Raw genomic sequence first — 19,864 nt, forward strand, 5'->3', positions numbered from 1 at the left:
CTCTGGGATTAAAAGCTAGTCTAATTGTGATCACACAAAACCTTGCCGATTGTTGTATAAGCCCTAATGTCCAGTTAGGGAAGGAAATCCGCCATCCTTACTTGGTCTGGCTGACATCAGATCCACAGCAATGTAGTTGACTCTTAAATTCCCCTGAAATGCCCTCAAGCCACTTGCATTAAGGGCAATTATGGATAGGCAACAAACTTTGCCCTTCCCACTCCATAATTCCAAACTGCTATGGAGTCAAAAAGGAATGAAACCGGATGAATCAAAATGAGAAAAGCAAACGCAGGTCTGTCCACCCTGCAAAGTCCTCCTTACTAACATTTATATCAACGCTGGGGGAGCTGTCTCACAGACTAATCAAGCAACAGTCTGACAGTCATGCTCAGAGAATTATAACTTACAAATAATATCCCAGACACCACCATCACCATTCCTCACTATGTCCTATCCCACCAGAAGGACAGGCCAAGCACAGGTAGTGACACGATGGTATGGAGTGGTGAAGGAGTTGCCCTGGGAGTTCTCAGCACGAACTATGGAACCCGTGAAGCTTCAACATGGGTAAGGAAAATTCCTGCTGATTACTGTATACTGTCCCTCCTCAGCTAATGAACCACTACTTCTCCATGTTGAAAACTACTTGGAAGCATTGAGCGTGGTAGGACTGCAGAATGTACTCTAGCTGGGGACTTCAATATCCACCACCAATTGTGTCATGATCATACCACCACAGACATAGCTGGCCGGGTCCTAAAGGACAGAGCTTCTAGGCTGGGACTGCGGCAGGTGATGAAGTGACCAATGGTGGAAAAACATACTTGACCTTATCCTCACCAACCTGTCTGCTGCAGATAACAGTATTGGTAGGATTGACCAGTGCACAGTCCTTCTGGAGACAAAATCACGTCTTCACATTGAGGATGCCCTCCTCTGCATTGTGTGGCATGACCACTTTGCTAAATGGGATAGACTTCAAACAGATCTAGCAACTCAAGGTTGGGCATCCATGAGGCGCTGTGATCCTTTAGCTGCAGCAGAATTGTCCTCAACCACAATCTGTAACCTCAGGGCCCAGTATATTCCCCACTCTACCACTATCACCAAGCCAGATGATCAATTCTGGTTCAATGGAGAGTGCAGGACGGCATGTCAGGAACAACACCAGGCTTAGATAAAAATGAAGCTTCAAGCTGGTGAAGCTACAACACGGGACTACCTGCCAAATAGTGACAGGCAGAGCTAAATGATCGAACAAGTAACGCATCTGATCTAAACCCTGCAGTCCTTTCACTCCAGTTGTGAATCCTTTCCACATCCACCCTGTCATTAGCCGTCAGGATCTTAAAGGTTCCGATTGAGTTGCCTCTTACTCTTATAAACTCCAATGGATATAACCTGAGCTCTCCAAACTTTTCTCATCAAACCACCCACCCATTTCAGGTAATAGTCTTTTTTCTGAATTGTTTCTAATGCATTTATATTTTTTCTCACAATAAATGATAAAATTAACTTTCCTAATAACTTGCCGTACCTGTACACTAGAATCATAGAATCCCTTTGCTAGATTCATGTAATTGAGTCTGCACCAACAACAATCTCACCCAGGTCCTATCCCTATGACTACACATATATACGGTGCCAATCCCCGTGACACTAAGGGGCAATTTAGCATGGTCAATCAACCTAACCTGCTTATCTTTGGACAGTGGGAGGAAACAGGAACACCGGCAGAAACCACGCAATCAACGCAAACTCAGCACAGACAGTAACCCAAGCCAGCAATCGAACTCAGGTCCCTGGTGCTGTGAGCAGTAGTGCTAATCACTGTACCATAACCTTTGATGTGACATTTTATCAAATGTCTTCTGGAAATCTAAATACAGTACATCCACCCATTCTCCTTTATCTACAGCACATTACTTCTTCAAATAAATGGGTTAAACAGGATTTCCCTTCCACAAAACCATGTTGACTCTGCCTGATTATCTGAACTTATCCATGTGCCCTGCTATAACATCTTTAATATTAACTTCTAATGTTTACTCTGTGATAGATTTTAGGCTAACAGGCCTATAGTTTCCTGCTTTTTGACTGCTTCCTCTTTGAACAATGGAGTTACATTTGCTGTCTTCCAATCTAATGGGACCTTCCCCGAATCTCGGGAGTTTTGGAAAATTAAAACCAGTGCATCAACTATCGTAACAGACACTTCCTGTCAGACCCGAGGATAAATTTGTTCAGGACCTGAGCTCTTGTCAGCCCATAGACCCAACAATTCACTCAGTGCCACTTCTCTGGTGATTAGAATGTTCCTGAGTTCCTCCCTCCCTCCTATTTCCTGGTTTATTGCTGCTTATGGGATGTTACTTGTATTCTCTATAGTGAAGACTGATGCAAAATACCTGTTCAATTCATCTGCTATTTCCTTGTTTCCCAATATCAAATGTCCAGACTCACTTTCTATGCATCTAATATTCACTTTGTTAACTCCTTAATTTTAAAATGTTTGTAAGTACTCCTACCAGCTGTTTTTTATATTTCGGGTTAGCTTTCTCTGGTAATCCAATTTTTCCATCATTGATAATTTGTTAGTCATCTTTTGCTGTTCTTTATATTCTGTCCAATCTTCTGAGCAATTGCACAATGATATGTTTTTCTTTAATTTTGAACTTTAACCTTTCTGGTTAACCATGGATGGTTGCCCAACCCTTGTATGTTTTCTTCCTCACTGGCATCCAGTAAGTCCTACATGCTGTAACTGTGACACATCATGTGTACTGCCATCCATAATGTATGTAAATTCACTGTTTAATTATCTTTATTTAATTATATATTTTACTTTGAATTTTATATCATTTATTAACCTTACCACCAGTCCCTGGACTATTTTGAACCATAGGAATAGATTGAATCTTAGTTTGTTATGTTGCCAATAACTCGCTTCTTCTTCTGTAGCAGAGTAAGACCACTTCCTTGAGACTGAGAAAGTTTGAAAGCAAAAGAGTACTTCAGTGCAAAAGGCAGGGCGCTTGCTACCATCTTCATCCAGAAGTGCTGACTTGTCCACAAGTCAGGAGTGTGATGGAATACTCTCCACTTGTCTGGTTGAGTGCAACTCCAACAAAACTCAAGAAGTATGTGTCAGGAAGTCGAGGTAGATTTACATAATTTTTATTTGTTTATAGATATCAGAAGTAAGGCATAGATTTTCAGCTTAATTTGTGTTTAATTATGTGCTAAGAAAGACAATCTGTAGTTTTGTTCAGATGCCTGCATTGTAATATTGATTGTTTTATGATGTTAAAGCTAAGAAAATGTAGGTTGTTGCTTAGCAACCAGAGGCCACACTGAGACCATAAGAGCTTTTGAGTTAATTGTGATCTAGTGCCAGGAGCAACTAAGTACAAGACAGGCTATTGCAGATGGCAGATTTGCCAAAAGAACAAAATAAAGCTCCAGAAACCAAAGAATGAGAAAAAGGAAAGTCTCTAATAAAAGGAACAAAGAACAGGAATCTGAGCAAGATCCAGTTCAGTGAAATTAAAGGAGAGAGAGAGGGCTGTGAACTAATGACCCAGCTGAAAGAAGCAGATTTAAAGTTGACGATGTGAGAAACCAGATATCTGAGAGGCTCAAAATATTGGTGGTTCCTCACGGAGCTGTGAGGCAGTGGCTTTTTGTCGGCAAGACTGAATCCCTGAGAGAGTTTGTGGAAAGCGAATGGTGATCTAGGTAAAAGGGAAGCTAAAAGGGGAGGCTGAAAACCCTGGAGTTGTGTTGTGTTGAAGAAGATTCCAAACTGTGTTCTTCAAGGGCAGAGATTGGAAGACAAAGAGTTTCAATGAGGCCAGTTGATTCACAGTGTAATGGCTGTTTGGATGGAGTGGACTTGGGGGAGGAGGGTGAAGGGTTGGGTGGGGTCTGCTGAAACTGATAAATAATCCACAGAGTCTATATGTGGTTGATTTCAGAGAGAACACATTTCTTCGATTTGTTTAAGTGGCCTGTGTATTTACTGAGATCATTAGAGTATCGGATAGATTTTATAACTTGTATTATCCTTACAAATCTGTATATATCCATAAAAGTAAAGTTGAATGAGACGGTAGTGTGTCATAGTAAACCTTTTTAGATTACTGAATGTTTTATCCTTTTGTTAAAAGTTCATTGCCAGTCCTGTAACCCTGTTCTTCCACATGTCCAATTAAAAATTTAGGATTGATCAGGGATCCTATCCTGGGACCTGACCTGTCCAGTAGTAATGATTGTATCATTTGACTCCATTCTGGTCAAAGCAGCACACTTAATTGGTACCTCATCCACCACCTTAAAGACTCACTCCTTCCACCACCGATGCACCATCTGTACCATCTACAAAATGCACTGCAGGAACGCGCTAAGGTTCCTTCGGCAGCACCTTCCAAATCACAACCACTTCCATCTAGAAGAACTAGGGCAACAGGTACCTGGGAACACCACCACCTGGAGGTTTCCCTCCAAGTCACTTGCCAACTTGACTTGGAAATATATCGCCTTCCCATCACTGTCGCTGAGTCAAAATCCTGCAACTCCCTCCCTAACAGCACCGTGTGTGTACCTACACCACAAGGACTGCAGCAGGTCAAGGAGGCAGCTCATCACCACCTTGTCAGGGGGCAATTAGCAATGGGCAATAAATGCTGGCCGAGACAATGGTGTCAGCTTCCTATGAACCAATATGCAAAATTAGGTGGAACCACTTGATCAGATGAGGGTCAGTTTAAACCATGAATTGGAAAATCCTCTCCTTTTAATGAGGATGAAGTTGAGGGAATAAACAGAGGAGTGGGAGAATCAGCAGGATTCACCCCGATAACTCTGCGTGTTATTATGTGTGTGTGGAGCTGTCTGATGAACAGGTAACACACAGCTCAGTTAAGACAGTGTGTGCTTCTTCTGAATGTGGAGTCCATCAGTATTAAAAAGAAAAACTCAACTTCCTTTTAGTTAACAACCGGGAGAGAGGATCATCCCCCATTCCTGGAAAGTTTGTTATGTCAAAGTCCAAAAGCTCATGAATTGCTTTGGCTATGTTTTTCGTGAATGTTTCATAATTTTTTTTCACAAATTATGAATAAATGTGACTTACTTTTGGACACATTATAGTTGGTAATCTGTTATTTAAAAGAAGGGGGAACACGTTTAACAAAAGCAAATTTAATCCTTATTCAAGTTGTATAAGAGATATTAGCAAAACAGTTTTTCAAATTGTGCACTCTTATCTCTCACTCTAAAAGTATCAAAAGCCTCACAGATTCCAAGCCAATGCCTCATTGGGAGAGATTTGAGTATCAGTGGGGAACAATATGGCTCATTTAATTATGGAACAAACAGGGTGAGGGATTCTGTTACAATCAGGATCTCGCTTTGAATTTACTACACTGGCAATGAGGGAAAACTAGATCAGTTATTGGGAGATCACAGTTTACAGTTGTGGGGTGAAGGGGAAGTGATTGTCAAAGCTCAGAGAAAGCAGGTCCAAAAGGCCTTAAAATGCCTTTAATGAAGAAGATTGACCTGGATTACCCAGACTTTGAGAACTAGAGGCAGTATATTGAAAGGTGATGTTATTTCTTTGCAATCAATGAGATCACAGCAGAGGAAAAACAAAAGCTGAAACTACCCTCAGTCTGTAGCCCATGAAGCTACAGCCTAGTGAGAAGTCTAACACCACATGACACTCCAGACAGGGTTGGATTCTATTGGGCTGGTGCAAAATTCTGGCAAAGTCTTTTGACCAGATGGTCAAAAATTGGTCAAAGATAATTTTAACCCCCAACTTTCAATCATCATGTTGAGGTAGGTGTTTCACTCTGCAGTGAGGGTCTTGTGGAAGACAGTCTCTGAGTTCATGGCTAGATTAAAAGGGTTAGCAGAGCACTGTGAATTCAATCCAACTTTTGGGGAAATGTTAAGAGACCAATTGGTCTGTGGGATTAACAGCCTCACAGTACAAAAAACAAGCTGCTGGCTGAGACTAAAATCTCTTTGGAAAATGCCATAGAAATGGCCTTGGTGACTGAATGTGCTGAGTAGGGCACAAGTGAAGTACAAGGCATGCCGAATGAAGTGAACTGTCTGTGTCATGAAATGGTTGCTGTGAGGAACAGCCCGTGTAAGGTTGCAGCAGAGCCTGAGAGGTGTAGTACAGCACTGGGGGTGGATGTTTGTTATTGGTGTCGGGCAGACAGCTCTCCCAGGAAACAATGTAGAAATTATGTATGTTTCCATTGAAAAAGGAGGGATCATTTACAGGCACGGTGCAAAACTGAGCATGAAGGACAGAACACACAATAAAAACAAGTTAGTTTAGTCCCGTTAAAATACCTGTCTGAGGAGCCTAACAAGGTATCTGTTGTACGTGCCGCACAGTTTGCTTTAATCCTTATGGGGTGGACAAATAACTACGAGTAGATGTCTTGTTAGTACAAACAATATTTATTGAAGGCACACGATTATCACCCACCCAACCAACAATAAGTTATCTTTACAGAAAATACGAGAGCTCAAGTCCAATACAAGACCTTGACTTAACTTTGCATGATTGGCAAATACCCAAACAGGTATTGGCCTTTACCTGTGCGCTGGTCTCGGTCGTCCTCTGCGTCGTCTGGTCCTTTGTCTGGTCTGGCACTCTGGCTCTGGTCTTCCTTTCTTCTCGGGTGTGGTGGCTCTCCTCATGCTGGCTGTCACTGGCGATGGTCACTGGTGCTGTAGCTTGTTCGTGGGATCAGAGAGAGAGAAAGAGATTCTTGGTTGTGCAGCACTCTTTATACTCTGTTGGCTCTCACGCCCCTTTTGGCCATTACCAATCAATCGATCAGGACTTGATTCCCCAGATCGATTAAGTCCAATCAGGTGCTGCCACACCAATCTCTCAGTGTGTCCCCAATGGCCATGTCTGTAGGTGCTGGGGGCACGCAGGGTTCACACCACCCTCCCAAATAAGGAGTTACGGTGCCCTTATGTCTGGTAAACAACCCTGTTTGACCAGAAAGTCTCTTTTGTCCTGGAGATGACCCATATCCTGTTTATTCACTGGTCTAAGTTGCAGCCTGTTTATCTCTGTCTTTTAGGCTGCAGCCTGTTGCTTTAGTTCTTGCCCGATTGTCCCAGGGCACTTTACAAATCACCATTTTAGATGGCCTGTTTGGCCACAGATCCGAAACTAATACTTTAAATCAGGTCCAACTCAGCAAGGTGTCACCTATAGAATTAGCTTTGATGATCAATGGCAGAATTCTTAAAATGGAGGTTAGCACTGGAGCCACAGCCACAGTCATCGGGGAAGATGCATTCAACTGCTTCTAGAAAGGTTTGTAATCATTGAGGTTGAGTAATTCGGAAGCTATTTTGTCTACATATACTGGAGAGATGCTGAAGACAGTAGGGTCAGTTATAACAGAAAACAAACAGCACAGTTACCAGTTCTAATGATTGAGGGACACAGACCTTGTCTCATGGGTGAAAACTGGGTTGAAACAGATAAAATTGGACTGGCTGGAGAGATTGCATATTGGGATGTAGGATTTCAAGAGTTATTGTGCAGAAACTCTGAGATTTTCCAGAAGGAACCAGGATGAAAAAAACTGCTAAAGCCAATTTTTTTTTTCACCCTGAGGCAATGCCTAAATTCTTTCAAGTCTGCAACGTGCTTTATGCACTCCATCATAAAGTAGAAATGGAGCTCGGATGATTGGAAATCTTGGCTGTCAGAAGAACTATACAGTTCTCTGAATGGGCTGTGCCTATAGTCCTTATTTTGAAGCCAGACCACATTTCAACAATCTTGGTGATTATAAGTTAACTGTAAAGTGATGAGCTCAGATAGATAGATACTTCATTTCAAGAATCAAGGACCTCTACACAAAATTAGCAGGGGACTTTAAGTACACTAAGTTAGATCTTAGTTCATGACTGTCAGCAGCTGGAGTTGAATGAAGATTCCCAGCAGTTAGTTACCATCAACACTCACAACCAGTTATACCAGTACATGCTTATGTCCTTTGGAATCTCTTTGACCTGTGCTGTTTTCCAGTGTACATAGAAAGTTTATTGCAAGACATTCTCAAAGTAGTGATGTCCTAGTTATGGAAGCATCCCCTGAGGAGCACAGGGCAAACCCAGAAGAGGTCCTAAAAAGATTTTAAAAAGCTTATGTCCATTTAAAAGAAGAGAAATGCACTTTCCAGATGGAGGAGGTTACCTGAGCTTCAGGGTAGATGCCAAATCCTTTGGAGGACAAGGTTAAAGTGATAAAGAATGTAGTACGGCCTAAAAATGTACTGAAGTAAACATTGTACTTAGGGTTGGTAAATTATTACAGCAGATTCCCACAAAATATGTTTACAATCTTAGCCCCATTGCACCAGCTTTTGAGAAGCATAGGTGATGAAAATGGAGAGAGGCATTCAAATACGCAATTGCAAAAGTAAAGCAAGCCTTACAGTTATCAACACTGCTTGTACATTTTGATCCAACCAAACCATTGGTCGTTACCTTTGACACATCATCATATGACATGGGAGCAATCGTGTTCCACAGGATATTAGATGGAACGGAGAGGCCAATCATATTTGTGTCAAGAACCTTATCAAACATTGAGAAAAAGTATTTTCAAATTGGCAGAGAGATTGGAGATAATTTATGTAGTGAAGAAGTTTCATTCATACATTTCACCATAATATCAGATCACAGTCCGCTTTTGGGTTTATTCTGAGAGGATAAACCACTGCTACCAGTCACCTCTGCGATGGTAGAGGGATGGACTTTATTGCTGGCTGCATACAGCTACTCAATCCAACGTAGCCCAGGGGTGTAGATATTGAATGTGGATGCACTCAGCTGCCTTCTTCTGCTGCAGACAGTACCATCACCACCTGTGCCACAAGAAACAGCGTTGGCTCTGCACCCTATCAAAACTTTGCCTGTCGCAGCTGCCCATAGAAAAACGGGACTAAAAGGGATCTAATATTGTTAAAAATTAAGAGGATGGTGTTACAGGGTTGGCAAAATGATAAGTCAGAGCAATAGGACCTTACCTGCAGCATAATATGGAGCTAGAGTGTGAGGACAGCATGTTATTGTGGGGGACTTGTGTTCTTGTCCACTCCAGGGGGGACCACTTTTATTACAAGAATTGCACAATGTGAAGCCCAGGCAAATTAGGATGAAAACACAAGCCCAAAGTTACATCAATAAAGACATTGAAAGGATGCTCAGGCAGTCTCTGAGTTGTGAAAGCCAGCAGTCACTGCCAGCATACGGGAGTTGCCGCGTCGGCTGCACGTAGACTTTGCAGGACTGTTTACGGGACATATGTTCCTTGTCCTGCTGAATTCTTATTCAAAGCGGCTGGATGTCCAATTGATAAAGTCTACCACAGCCACAATCACAGACATTTGTCACCCACGGCATCCTTTGTATCAGACAATAGCACAACATTTACAGCGGAGGAATTCCAGAAATTTACTAAGTCGAACATCATTCACCATGTTTGGTCAGCCCGTTACCACCCACCTTCTAATGGTTTAGCAGAATGAGCTGTACAAATGCTCAAAGCATCTATGAAAAAGCAAAACCACTGTTCTATGCTTGGCAAATTCCTTTTTATTGAATAACACTGTGCCGAATGTGACCACACGGTTAATGCCAGCTGAATTACTGGCAGGACACTGCCTGCGAACCCACTTGGATTTGGTATTTCCAGATTTGATGGGGTGGAAGGAGGCGAAGCAAACCTCCGAGAAAGAAAATCATGACTCAAGAGAAAGGGATAATGCTTTAGAAGTTGATGATTTAGTCTGTCCAGAAACTTTGCAGGAGGACCAGGATGGGTGACAGCAAAATTGTGGAAAGAACGGGACCAGTCTCATGTTGCAGAGGTACAAAGTCACCATGTTAAAAATTGTGTGGATCATTGAGCAATATATTTGGGCCTGAAACAGGGGATCAACAGACATCTCCTGTAGTGGACTCCTGTCCGTCAGTTACTGATCCAAACCGAGAGGTTTAGGGAGGGAATCCCTGAGTTAGGACCCCAGGCGGCTGAAAGCACAGCCACCAATGGTGGAGTGATGGGTATCAGTGGGATGTTCAAGAGGCTGGAATTGGAGGAGCGCAGAGATCTCGGAGGGTTGTAGGGGCTGGAGTAGGTTACAGAGATAGGGAGGGTTATAGGGGCTGGAGGAGGTTACAGAGATAGGGAGGGTTATAGGGGCTGGAGGAGGTTACAGAGATAGGGAGGGTTATAGGGGCTGGAGGAGGTTACAGAGATAGGGAGGGTTATAGGGGCTGGAGGAGGTTACAGAGATAGGGAGGGTTATAGGGGCTGGAGTAGGTTACAGAGATAGGGAGGGTTATAGGGGCTGGAGGAGGATACAGAGATAGGGTTATAGGGGCTGGAGGAGGTTACAGAGATAGCGAGGGTTATAGGGGCTGGAGGAGGTTACAGGGATAGGGAGGGTTATAGGGGCTGGAGGAGGTTACAGAGATAGCGAGGGTTATAGGGGCTGGAGTAGGTTACAGAGATAGGGAGGGTTATAGGGGCTGGAAGAGGTTACAGAGATAGGGAGGGCTATAGGGGCTGGAGTAGGTTACAGAGATAGGGAGGGTTATAGGGTCTGGAGGAGGTTACAGAGATAGGGAGGGTTATAGGGCTGGAGGAGGATACAGAGATAGGGAGGGTTATAGGGGCTGGAGGAGGGTACAGAGATAGGGAAGGTTGTAGGGGCTGGAGGAGGTTACAGAGATAGGGAAGGTTGTAAGGGCTGGAGGAGGGTACAGAGATAGGGAGGGTTGTAGGGGCTGGAGGAGGTTACAGAGATAGGGAGGGTTATAGGGGCTGGAGGAGGTTACAGAGATAGGGAAGGTTGTAGGGGCTGGAGGAGGTTACAGAGATAGGGAGGGTTATAGGGGCTGGAGTAGGTTACAGAGATAGGGAGGGTTATAGGGTCTGGAGGAGGTTACAGAGATAGGGAGGGCTATAGGGGCTGGAGTAGGTTACAGAGATAGGGATGAGGTCATACTGGGATTTGAACAAGAGGGTAAGTGAATAGTCCATCTCAGATACACAATTACACTTTCTGTTTCACCTTCCTGACATTCTCAGCCTTGTCACAGGGCAGATTGTCAGTGATTGTCCTCTGATTGGCGACTGCTACAATCTTGCTGTGAGCGGCTGAGAATTCTGTGATGTTCCTGATGGGATGTCATGGACTACTCTCTGGAAATGGCCCAGAATCAGAATGTCTTTCAGACTGTTGGAAAACACCTCTCCTCTCCCTCCTCTCACTCCCTTCTCCTCCTCAGCCCGTTTCCTCTTTTTCCTCATCCATCCGGCTCAGAGACAGATCCCTCAGTCCCTCCTCGAAGCTCTGTGAGGGAGGCAGGAGTCACAACAAGTTATGACTGTGCATCCAGATGCTGGTTTTTGGGTGCTTCAAGCAGCGGGGTTGAACGGAGGGAGAGGAGGTGAGAGAGAGAGGGAGAGGAGAGGGCAGGGGAGCAGGGAGATGAGAGGGTGAGGAAGTGAATGAGGAAAATGGAGAGGGAAGAAGAAGGACCAACAGTAGGGGAGGGAAGTTCAGAGCAGTGAGGAGATGAGGAAAGGGAACGGTTCTCTGATATGGGGGAGAGATGGGGAGGGAGAGGAGAAGAAAGGGAGGGAGGGGAATGGGAACGGAGGGTCAAGACAGGAGGAAGCAGGCAAAAGGAAAAGGGATGTGGGAAATTGAAGGTGATGGAAAGTGAAGCAACGTGGGGGAGAGGGATACGAGTCTACAGAAAGGATCACCTACCATTTTGAATTTGCCCCTGGGTTCTCCTGGCCCCCAGCTCAGTGCCTGATAGAAGAGAGAAGGATGGAGGTCAGTGATCCCAGTCCTGACACAGAGCTGAATCCCAGTCTCTATCTTTCTGTCTGTTCTCTTTCTCTTATCCTCTCTCTCAAACATTTGCTCTGCATTCAAAAACTCTCTCATTCCCCAACTCTCAACCATTATCTCTCTCTCTCCCTGCATCAAACTCATTTATTAGCTCTATCTTTCCTGTCTCACAATTACCTCTCTCATTCTATCTCTCCCTCTCTCTGCCTCCCTCAATCTCACAGTCTCTTTCCCTCTCAATCTCCCTCTCTCTTTATGTCTTTCTGTCTCCCTTTTTCCCTTTCTTTCTCCCTGAATCTCTGTCTCCTTTTTTCTTTCTCTGTCTCTCCTGTCTGAATTTTTTCTCATTATGTCTGTCTCTCTATGTTTCTTACCCTTTATCTCTCCCTCTGCCTTTCTCTCACTATCACGGGGCAGAATTTTCAGGCTGTTCACACCCACAGAGATTTCTGGTCATGCTGCAATGAACGGTGTTTGGGTTGAGCGCCAAATTCTTTGTCTTTTCTTGCTGCAGCGACGGGGCACAGACAGCTGGAATATACTCAGCTAAGTCTTTCCTGTCTTGGTCTTTCTGTCTCTTTCTCTCCAATCCTGTCCATCTCAATCTCTCTCTCTCTTCGATTCTTTAAACTCTGGCTCTCTTACCCACTCGATCACTCATTCTGCCTCCCCCTCTATCTCATTCACAATTTCTCTCAGTCATCTCAATCTCTTTCTCTCTCTGTCCCCTTCAATTACAATCTCTCTCGCTCTCTCTCTCCTTGTCTCTTCCTCTTTCCACTAACTCCATCTCATTCTCTCTTTATCTCTCTCTCTTTACCTCTCTCTGTCTTTCTCTAGCTCTATCTCATTCTGTCTTTAAGGGGTGATCTTATAGCGGTCTATAAAATAATCGGGGCACAGGTCAGTTAGATAGTCAACATACTTTCCCAAAGGTAGGGGGGTCTAAAACTGGAGGGCATAGTTTAAGATGAGAGGGGAAAGATACAAAAGAGTCCAGAGTGGCATTTTTTTCACACAGAGGGTGGTGAGCATTTGGAACAAGCTGCCAGAAGTAATAGTAGAAGTGGGTATGGATTTGTCTTTTAAAAAGCATTTAGACAGTTACATGGTTAAGATGGGTAAAGAGAGATATGAGTCAAATGCGGATGATTAGGACGAACTAGATGGTTAAAAAAAAAGGGTGGCATGGACATGTTGGGGCAAAGGGCCTGTTTCCATGCTGTAAACCTCGATGACTCTATGACTCCTTGTTCCTCTCTTTCTCTCTCCCTCTGTCTCCATCACCAATTTCATGAATATTGAAAAGATACACTCAGTATTATGTCTCTATCTCTTCTCCCTACCTCTAACTCTCATTCTGTTTTTTATCTCTGACTCTTTCTCTAGCTGTCTCATTCTGTTTCTATCTTATCTCTCTCTCTCTCTCTCTCTCTACCTCTGTCTCCATCACAATATCCATAAATATTGAAGAGTAACAGTAGGATTCAGGAATGAGTTGCTAATACTCAACGTTTGCTGATCACGTGGACGATGACAATGATCGAGAGAAGAATAGTCAGAATGATGACAGAGCTGATGATCTTCACAGTACATGGAAAGCCGTAGGATGGTTCAGCTGGAGAAGGAGAAGGGAAACAATCACCGTTAAAGGGACATATTTCACAGCTCAGTGAAACAATTCATGGTTCATCAATTCACGGCCCATCACTTCACACTCACTGTCTGAGAGTAATAAAAGCTGAGAAAGTGACACAGAGATGCAGAGCAGTGGGTGCATGGTGGCACAGTGGTTAGCACTGCTGCCTCACAGTGCCAGGGAGCCGGGTTTGATTCCTGTCTAAGATGACTTGGTGGAGTTTGCACATTTTCCCCATGTCTGCGTGAGTTTCCTCCGGGTGCTCCGGTTTCCTCCCACAGTCTGAAAGATATACTGATTAGGTGTATTGGCCACGCTGAATATTCCCACAGTGTACCCAAACAGGCTGTGGCAACTAAGGAATTTTCACAGTAACTTCATCGCAGTGTTAATGTAAGCCTATTTGTGACACTAATTAATGAACTTTAAAGTAAAGCTCCCTCTATCCTGTCCACATCAAACACACACAGGACGTTACAAAATAGAGCCATTTAACATTTGAATGAAGTTGCTCCTTTTTTTGCTGTGATACTCACTGAGCACAGTTACATTTTTCTCTTCCTCTGACTCACCAGGTTTGTTTCCATTGCAGACATCACTCAGGTTGATGTGTGCAGTGTCTTCACTGACTGGGTTCCTGGTCTCACACTTGTACACATTGTCCTCGATCTGTGCTGTGAAATGAAGCTGTAACTCCTGTCCATTTTCAGAGAGATGATGGGTGCTGTCATTCCTCAATGCTTCTTGTCCCCTCCACCAACTGAAGCTGGTGTAGTCGCCTGTGTTCACTGAACAGCTCAGGGTGATGTTACAGTTCTCCGTGATCTGATAGCTGATCTTTGTTCCTGTCACAGGCTCTGACATTCAGATTGAAAGACAAAAGATACATGAGGAAGGAATGTCGGCCCTTGTGAGTCACCTCAATATCCAGCATCCTCACGCCTGCTTCAGACCCTCACAAGACAACTCTGAACCCCACTCAACCCCCCATTTTAACCATTCCACTCAGAGTGTGGGATTGTATCCTGGGAATTCTCTCTGGATCAGTCTCATTGGTGACTCCAGTATGTAGTCTCTGTGATCCTTATTATCTGGAGGGCACCCTCTGGATCTGCTGGGGAATTGGTTAAAGAAGATCAGTCTGGGTTCACAATAGAGAGACACTAGAGTTATGATAGAGTTGTCACTGTGAACCCTGTTCAGGGAGATCGTGGTATTGTGGTAATGTCACTGGATCAGTAATCCAGAGACCCAGAATAAAACTCTGCTGATGTTGGTTCAAATCCCACCATGGCAGCTAATAGAAATTAAATGCAATTAATAAAATCTGGAATTAAAAACTTATCTCAGCAATGGTGAACATGAAACTGCCAATGATTGTTGCAAAAACCCATCAAGTTCATAATGTCCTTTAGGGAAGGAAATCTGCTGTCCTTACCTACATGTGACTCCAGATCCAAAGCAATGTGGGTGACTTTTAACTGCCCTCTGAAATTGTCAAACAAGCTGCACAGTTCAAGGGCAATGAAAGATGGGAAATATAGTCTGGCCTTGTCAATGACACCCACATCCCATGAAACAATAAAATATCCCTGACAAATGGAATATATTAGAGGCTGTCCTCTCTGATCTCAGTAACATCTGGACTAGGAGATGGTGGTTGAAGCAACAATTCATTTATTTACGTGGGACAGGTGAAGGATTATACATGACGGTTAAAATCATTAGTGTGTTTGATATGGTAGATACTGAGAGGCTGTTTCCCCTTCCCTGCCCCGCCTGGAGACAGTAGAATTAGAGGGGTCACAATTTCAGGGTAAGGGGTGTTATAGGATACTTAAGGGGCTTGACAGGATAAATGCTGAGAGTACGTTTCCCCTCATGGGAGAATCTAGGACCAGAGGGCATCGTCTCAGAATAAAGGATCACCGATTTAAGACTGAGGTGAGGAGGAATTTCTGCTCTCAGAAGGTTGTGAGTGTTTGGAGCTCCTTGCCACAGAGAGCTGTGGGGAAAGATTCCTTGTGTATATCTAACGCTGCAATAGATTGATTCTTGATTAAGCGAATCGAGGGTTATGAGAAAAGGACAGGAAAGTGGCTGTGAGGAATATCGGGTCACCGATGTTGCAGTGGATGATGGAACAGACTTGAAGGGCTGAACGACTGACTCCTGTTGCTATTTCTCATGGTCTTGTGGTCAGCCTATTCCAGACAGAGAAGAGGAGGGAGTGATTTCTCACAGGGTTTGGAAAATTCGGAATTCTCTCCCCTCGGGAGCTCAGGTTCCTCACTCGATGAGGATATTCAAGACCAAGATGGAGAGATGTTTTGACAGAAGTCAGATTGAGGGATTTGGGAATCGGATGGGATGGTGGAGTTGATGTAGCTGATCCGACAGGATCTTATTGAATGGTGGAACAGGCTCAAGGAGGTGAATGTCCTCCTCTTATTCCTATCTTTTAGTGAGCAGTGAAGCTCAGTCCATCCAATAGAATCTCACTCACCGTACACATCCAGTTTGAATCTCTCCATAGTTTCCTCTCCTGAATTTCCTGTTACAACCATCTCATAATCCCCGGTGTCCGCTCTCTGTAAGTCACTGATTTGTAGGCTGAAGTTCCCAGGATGAAGTTTTATCCGTTTCTTGTAATCCTCAGCACCAAAATAAACAACATGGCCCTCCATGTATCTTGCTATTCTGAATCTGAGTGAAGATTGCTTCCAGATAACCTCTTCAATCTGCAATCCATTTGGAATCTCCGGAGACAGATAGACTGACTGACCCAGGGATCCATTCACAGGGAGACGGGCAGCCTGATTCTGAACTGAAGTTTAACAAGAGCAGACAGTCAGTGAGTGCAGAACGAGACCAGCTCAGTGCCTGGAGGATATTTCAATTCAGAGCACAACACAGTTCAGGAAGAGGCCATTCAACCCATCGTGCCCATGCTAGTCCTATGACAGTGATCTTATTAATCTCATTCCCTTTTCCTTCTCCCATCTCCCGTCAAATTTACCCCCTTCAAAATTTTTCTTCAATTCCCCCATTTGAAAGTTGTTATTGAATCTGCTTCCACTGCCTTTCAGGCAGCACCTTCCAGATCACAGGAACTTGCTGTGTAAAAACATTCCTCCTCACCCTCCTCTCTGCTTCTTTTACTGATTCTCTTCAATCTGTGTCTCTTTGTGTTTACTGACCCTCCTGTCACTGGAAACACTTTCTCCTCATTCACTCCATCCAAACACTTCCTGATTTTGAACACCTCAATTCAATCTTCCCTTAACCTTCTGTGCTCTAAGGAGAACAATCCCAGTTTCTCCCAGTCTCTCTGCATTGACTGAAGCCCCTGATTTCCTCGACCTGTTACAGTAAATTTTCCACATCCTCTCCGAGGATTTCAGAGTGTTCTCAGGAGAATTTCGACATTAAAATCCCAAATGAGGAAGCAAAACAGAACCGAGAGAGAGAGAGAATCACAAACACTGAATAAAACTCACAGACTGATATGGAGAGAGCCAGCGAACAGCAGATTAACCATTTCCCGAACTCCATCTTCCTTCAGTAACAGGAGTGAGGGGTGGCTCTGAGAGATTGGAGATGATCTTGGAGGAAGGGGGGTTTTGGATGTGACGATGGGACAGGAGAGACAGATCAGAACCCAACAGCCCAGTCACCACTTTCCCTTTACTCCCTACTGGACTGCTAACAGTGAGGTCGATAGTTGGAGTGGGATTTGGTTGGATGGTGGGCTAGGGGAGGCTGCACTCAGATCTGACAGGGTCTCACTATCCAGTCAGTATTGGAGAGCAGTCCGGTCATTAGATGGTGTAAAGCAGACGATAGAACTAGGGTAACACAGGAAACCAGGCTGGGAGGAAGTTATTTTGAAATTAGATAGAGGCACATACTGGTCAGAGTTGCTAGTAAAAAAGTGAGTGGAGCTGGATCACACCATTCTCCTGCTTTGCCTGGGGGTGTGAGGGCAGCTCCATCTGCAAACTATCAGCTCCTGAGACTCCAGCCTTTTATCTAGGCCGACCCTCAGTCTACCATGTGGGGATTGGGCATGCATGAGGTGAGTCCATGTACCAATCTTCAGAAGACAGTGCAGAGGGGGTAGCAAGTGTTGTACATGGAGAGTTTGGGAACAGGATTCAGGGGCTTTGGAGTGAAGGCAGGGTAAGAGGGTTGTCATCCTGGTTTATGGCTGTGTAAGGGTGAGGGTTAAGGGTCAGCGATCAGGACTCTTTTTCAAGGTTTTTAAATGAGGGGTTTTGAGGTCAGGTTTCGAGGCTCAGAGACACCTCAGTCTGGGAGCATGGTGTGACATCAGTCTGGGGTCAGGGTGTGTGGACAAGGGTCAGAGATTAAAGTCACAATGTGCGTCTTGGGGGCCAGAGGGTGCGTTAGCAGTGTGTAGTGTAGGGTTAGAGTTCACCGACATGTGCAGTAAGGGATCAGAGATCACTGACCGAGTGGACAGTCAGGGGTCAGAGTTCACTCACCATGTGTAGTCAGGGTTAAGAGTTCACCGATAGTGTTTGCAGTCTGGGGTGAGGGTTAGCTTCCGGGTTGTGCTGCCAGAGGTCACTGCCAGTGGGTGTAGTCAAAGCCCAGAGTTTAGGGTCAGGATTCAGGGGTCAGATATGATTTATGCCCTCCTGTCTTGAGTGGTAACCCCTGGTGTTGTTTTGGATCAAATGCTGTTTGAACAGCCAGTGTGAGGGCAGAGGGTGTAGGTCACATGTACTGAGGCAGAGTTCACTGCTTGGAGGGTGCGTGATGAGAGCTGGGAGGGATCATGGGGTCCAGCCAGCCTGAGGAAGATGGGGTGGGCCCTGAGTGATAGGGAGTGAGGCTACAGGGAGCAGGGCTGTTGGATGTTGAGGTCAGATAGGAAGAAGAGATGGAGGAGCCTCTGAGAGAGTGACTGGCTGGAGGAAGGTGAAGGCAAAAGAAATTGAGGAGGAGTTGGTGATGAGGGGGAAGAGAAATAATCAACTACAACCCTCCCTATTGCTATAACCTTCTTCAGCCTCTACAATGCTTCCTATCTCTGTAACCTCCTCCAGCCCCTACAATGCTTCCTATCTCTGTAATCTCCTCCAGCGCCTACATCCTCCCTATCTCTGTAACCTCCTCCAGCCCCTACAGCCCTCCCTATCTCTGTAACCTCCTCCAGCCCCTACAACCCTCCCAATCTCTGTAACCCCCTCCAGCCCCGACAACCCTCCCTATCTCTGTAATCTCCTCCAGCCCCTACAACCCTCCCTATCTCTGTAACCTCCTCTGCCTCTACAACCCTCCCTATCTCTGTAACCTCCTCCAGCCCCTACAATCCTCCCTATCTCTGTAACCTCCTCCAGCCCCTACAACCTTCCCTATCTCTGTAACCTCCTCCAGCCCCTACAACCTTCCCTATCTCTGTAACCTCCTCCAGCCCCTACAAACTTCCCTATCTCTGTAGCCTCCGCCAGCCCCTATAACACTAGCTATCTCTGTAACCTCCTCCAGCCCCGAAAACCCTCCCTATCTCTGTAACTGCCTCCAGCCCCTACTACCCTCCCTATCTCTGTAACCTCCTCCAGCCCTTACAACCCTCCCTATCTCTGTACACTCCTCTAGCCCCTACAACCCTCCCAATCTCTGTAACCTCCTCCAGCCCTTACAACGTTCCCTATCCCTGTAACCTCCTCCAGGCCCGACAACCCTCCCTATCTCTGTAACCTCCTCCAGTCCCTACTACCCTCCCTATCTTTGTAACCTCCTCCAGCCCTTACAACCTTCCCTCTCTCTGTCACCTCCTCCAGCCCCTACAACCTCCCCTATCTCTGTAACCTCCTCCAGCCCTTACAACCTTCCCTATCTGTGTAACCTCCTCCAGCCCTCACAACCTTCCCTATCTCTATAACCTCCTCCAGCACTTACAACCTTCCCTATCTCTGTAACCTCCTCCAGCCCCTACAACCCTCCCTATCTCTGTAGCCTCCTCCAGTCCTTACAACCTTCCCTATCTCTGTAACCTCCTCCAGCCCTTACAACCCTCCCTATCTCTGTAAACTTCTCCAGTCCCTACTACCCTGCCTACCTCCGTTACCTCCTCCAGCCCCTACAACCCGCCCTATCTCTGTAACCTCCTCCAGCCCCTACAACCCTACCTATCTCTCTAACCTCCTCCAGGCCCTACAACCCTCCCAATCTCTGTAACCTCCTCCAGTCCCTACTACCCTCCCTATCTCTGTAACCTCCTCCAGTCCCCACTACCCTCCCTATCTCTGTAACCTCCTCC

The 19,864-nt window shown here is 45.1% G+C and overlaps 1 protein-coding gene across 1 annotated transcript in view; it reads right to left on the minus strand.

Annotated features, from left to right (window-relative positions):
- Window positions 1-13,441: 13,441 nt before the first annotated feature.
- Window positions 13,442-19,864, minus strand: part of LOC145351316 (SLAM family member 8-like) — a 43,426-nt gene continuing 37,003 nt past the window's right edge. Inside the window, exons 4-6 of the mRNA XM_080200938.1 lie at window positions 16,079-16,399; window positions 14,145-14,429; window positions 13,442-13,551 (exon numbers count right to left, since the gene is read on the minus strand). Of these exons, the coding sequence (XP_080057064.1) occupies window positions 13,442-13,551; window positions 14,145-14,429; window positions 16,079-16,399 (716 nt within the window). The remainder of the gene's footprint in view (window positions 13,552-14,144; window positions 14,430-16,078; window positions 16,400-19,864) is intronic.

This window comes from Carcharhinus amblyrhynchos, chromosome 13 (assembly GCF_965287045.1).
Source record: "Carcharhinus amblyrhynchos chromosome 13, sCarAmb.v2.hapA, whole genome shotgun sequence".
In the NCBI taxonomy this organism is placed as follows: Eukaryota; Metazoa; Chordata; class Chondrichthyes; order Carcharhiniformes; family Carcharhinidae; genus Carcharhinus; species Carcharhinus amblyrhynchos.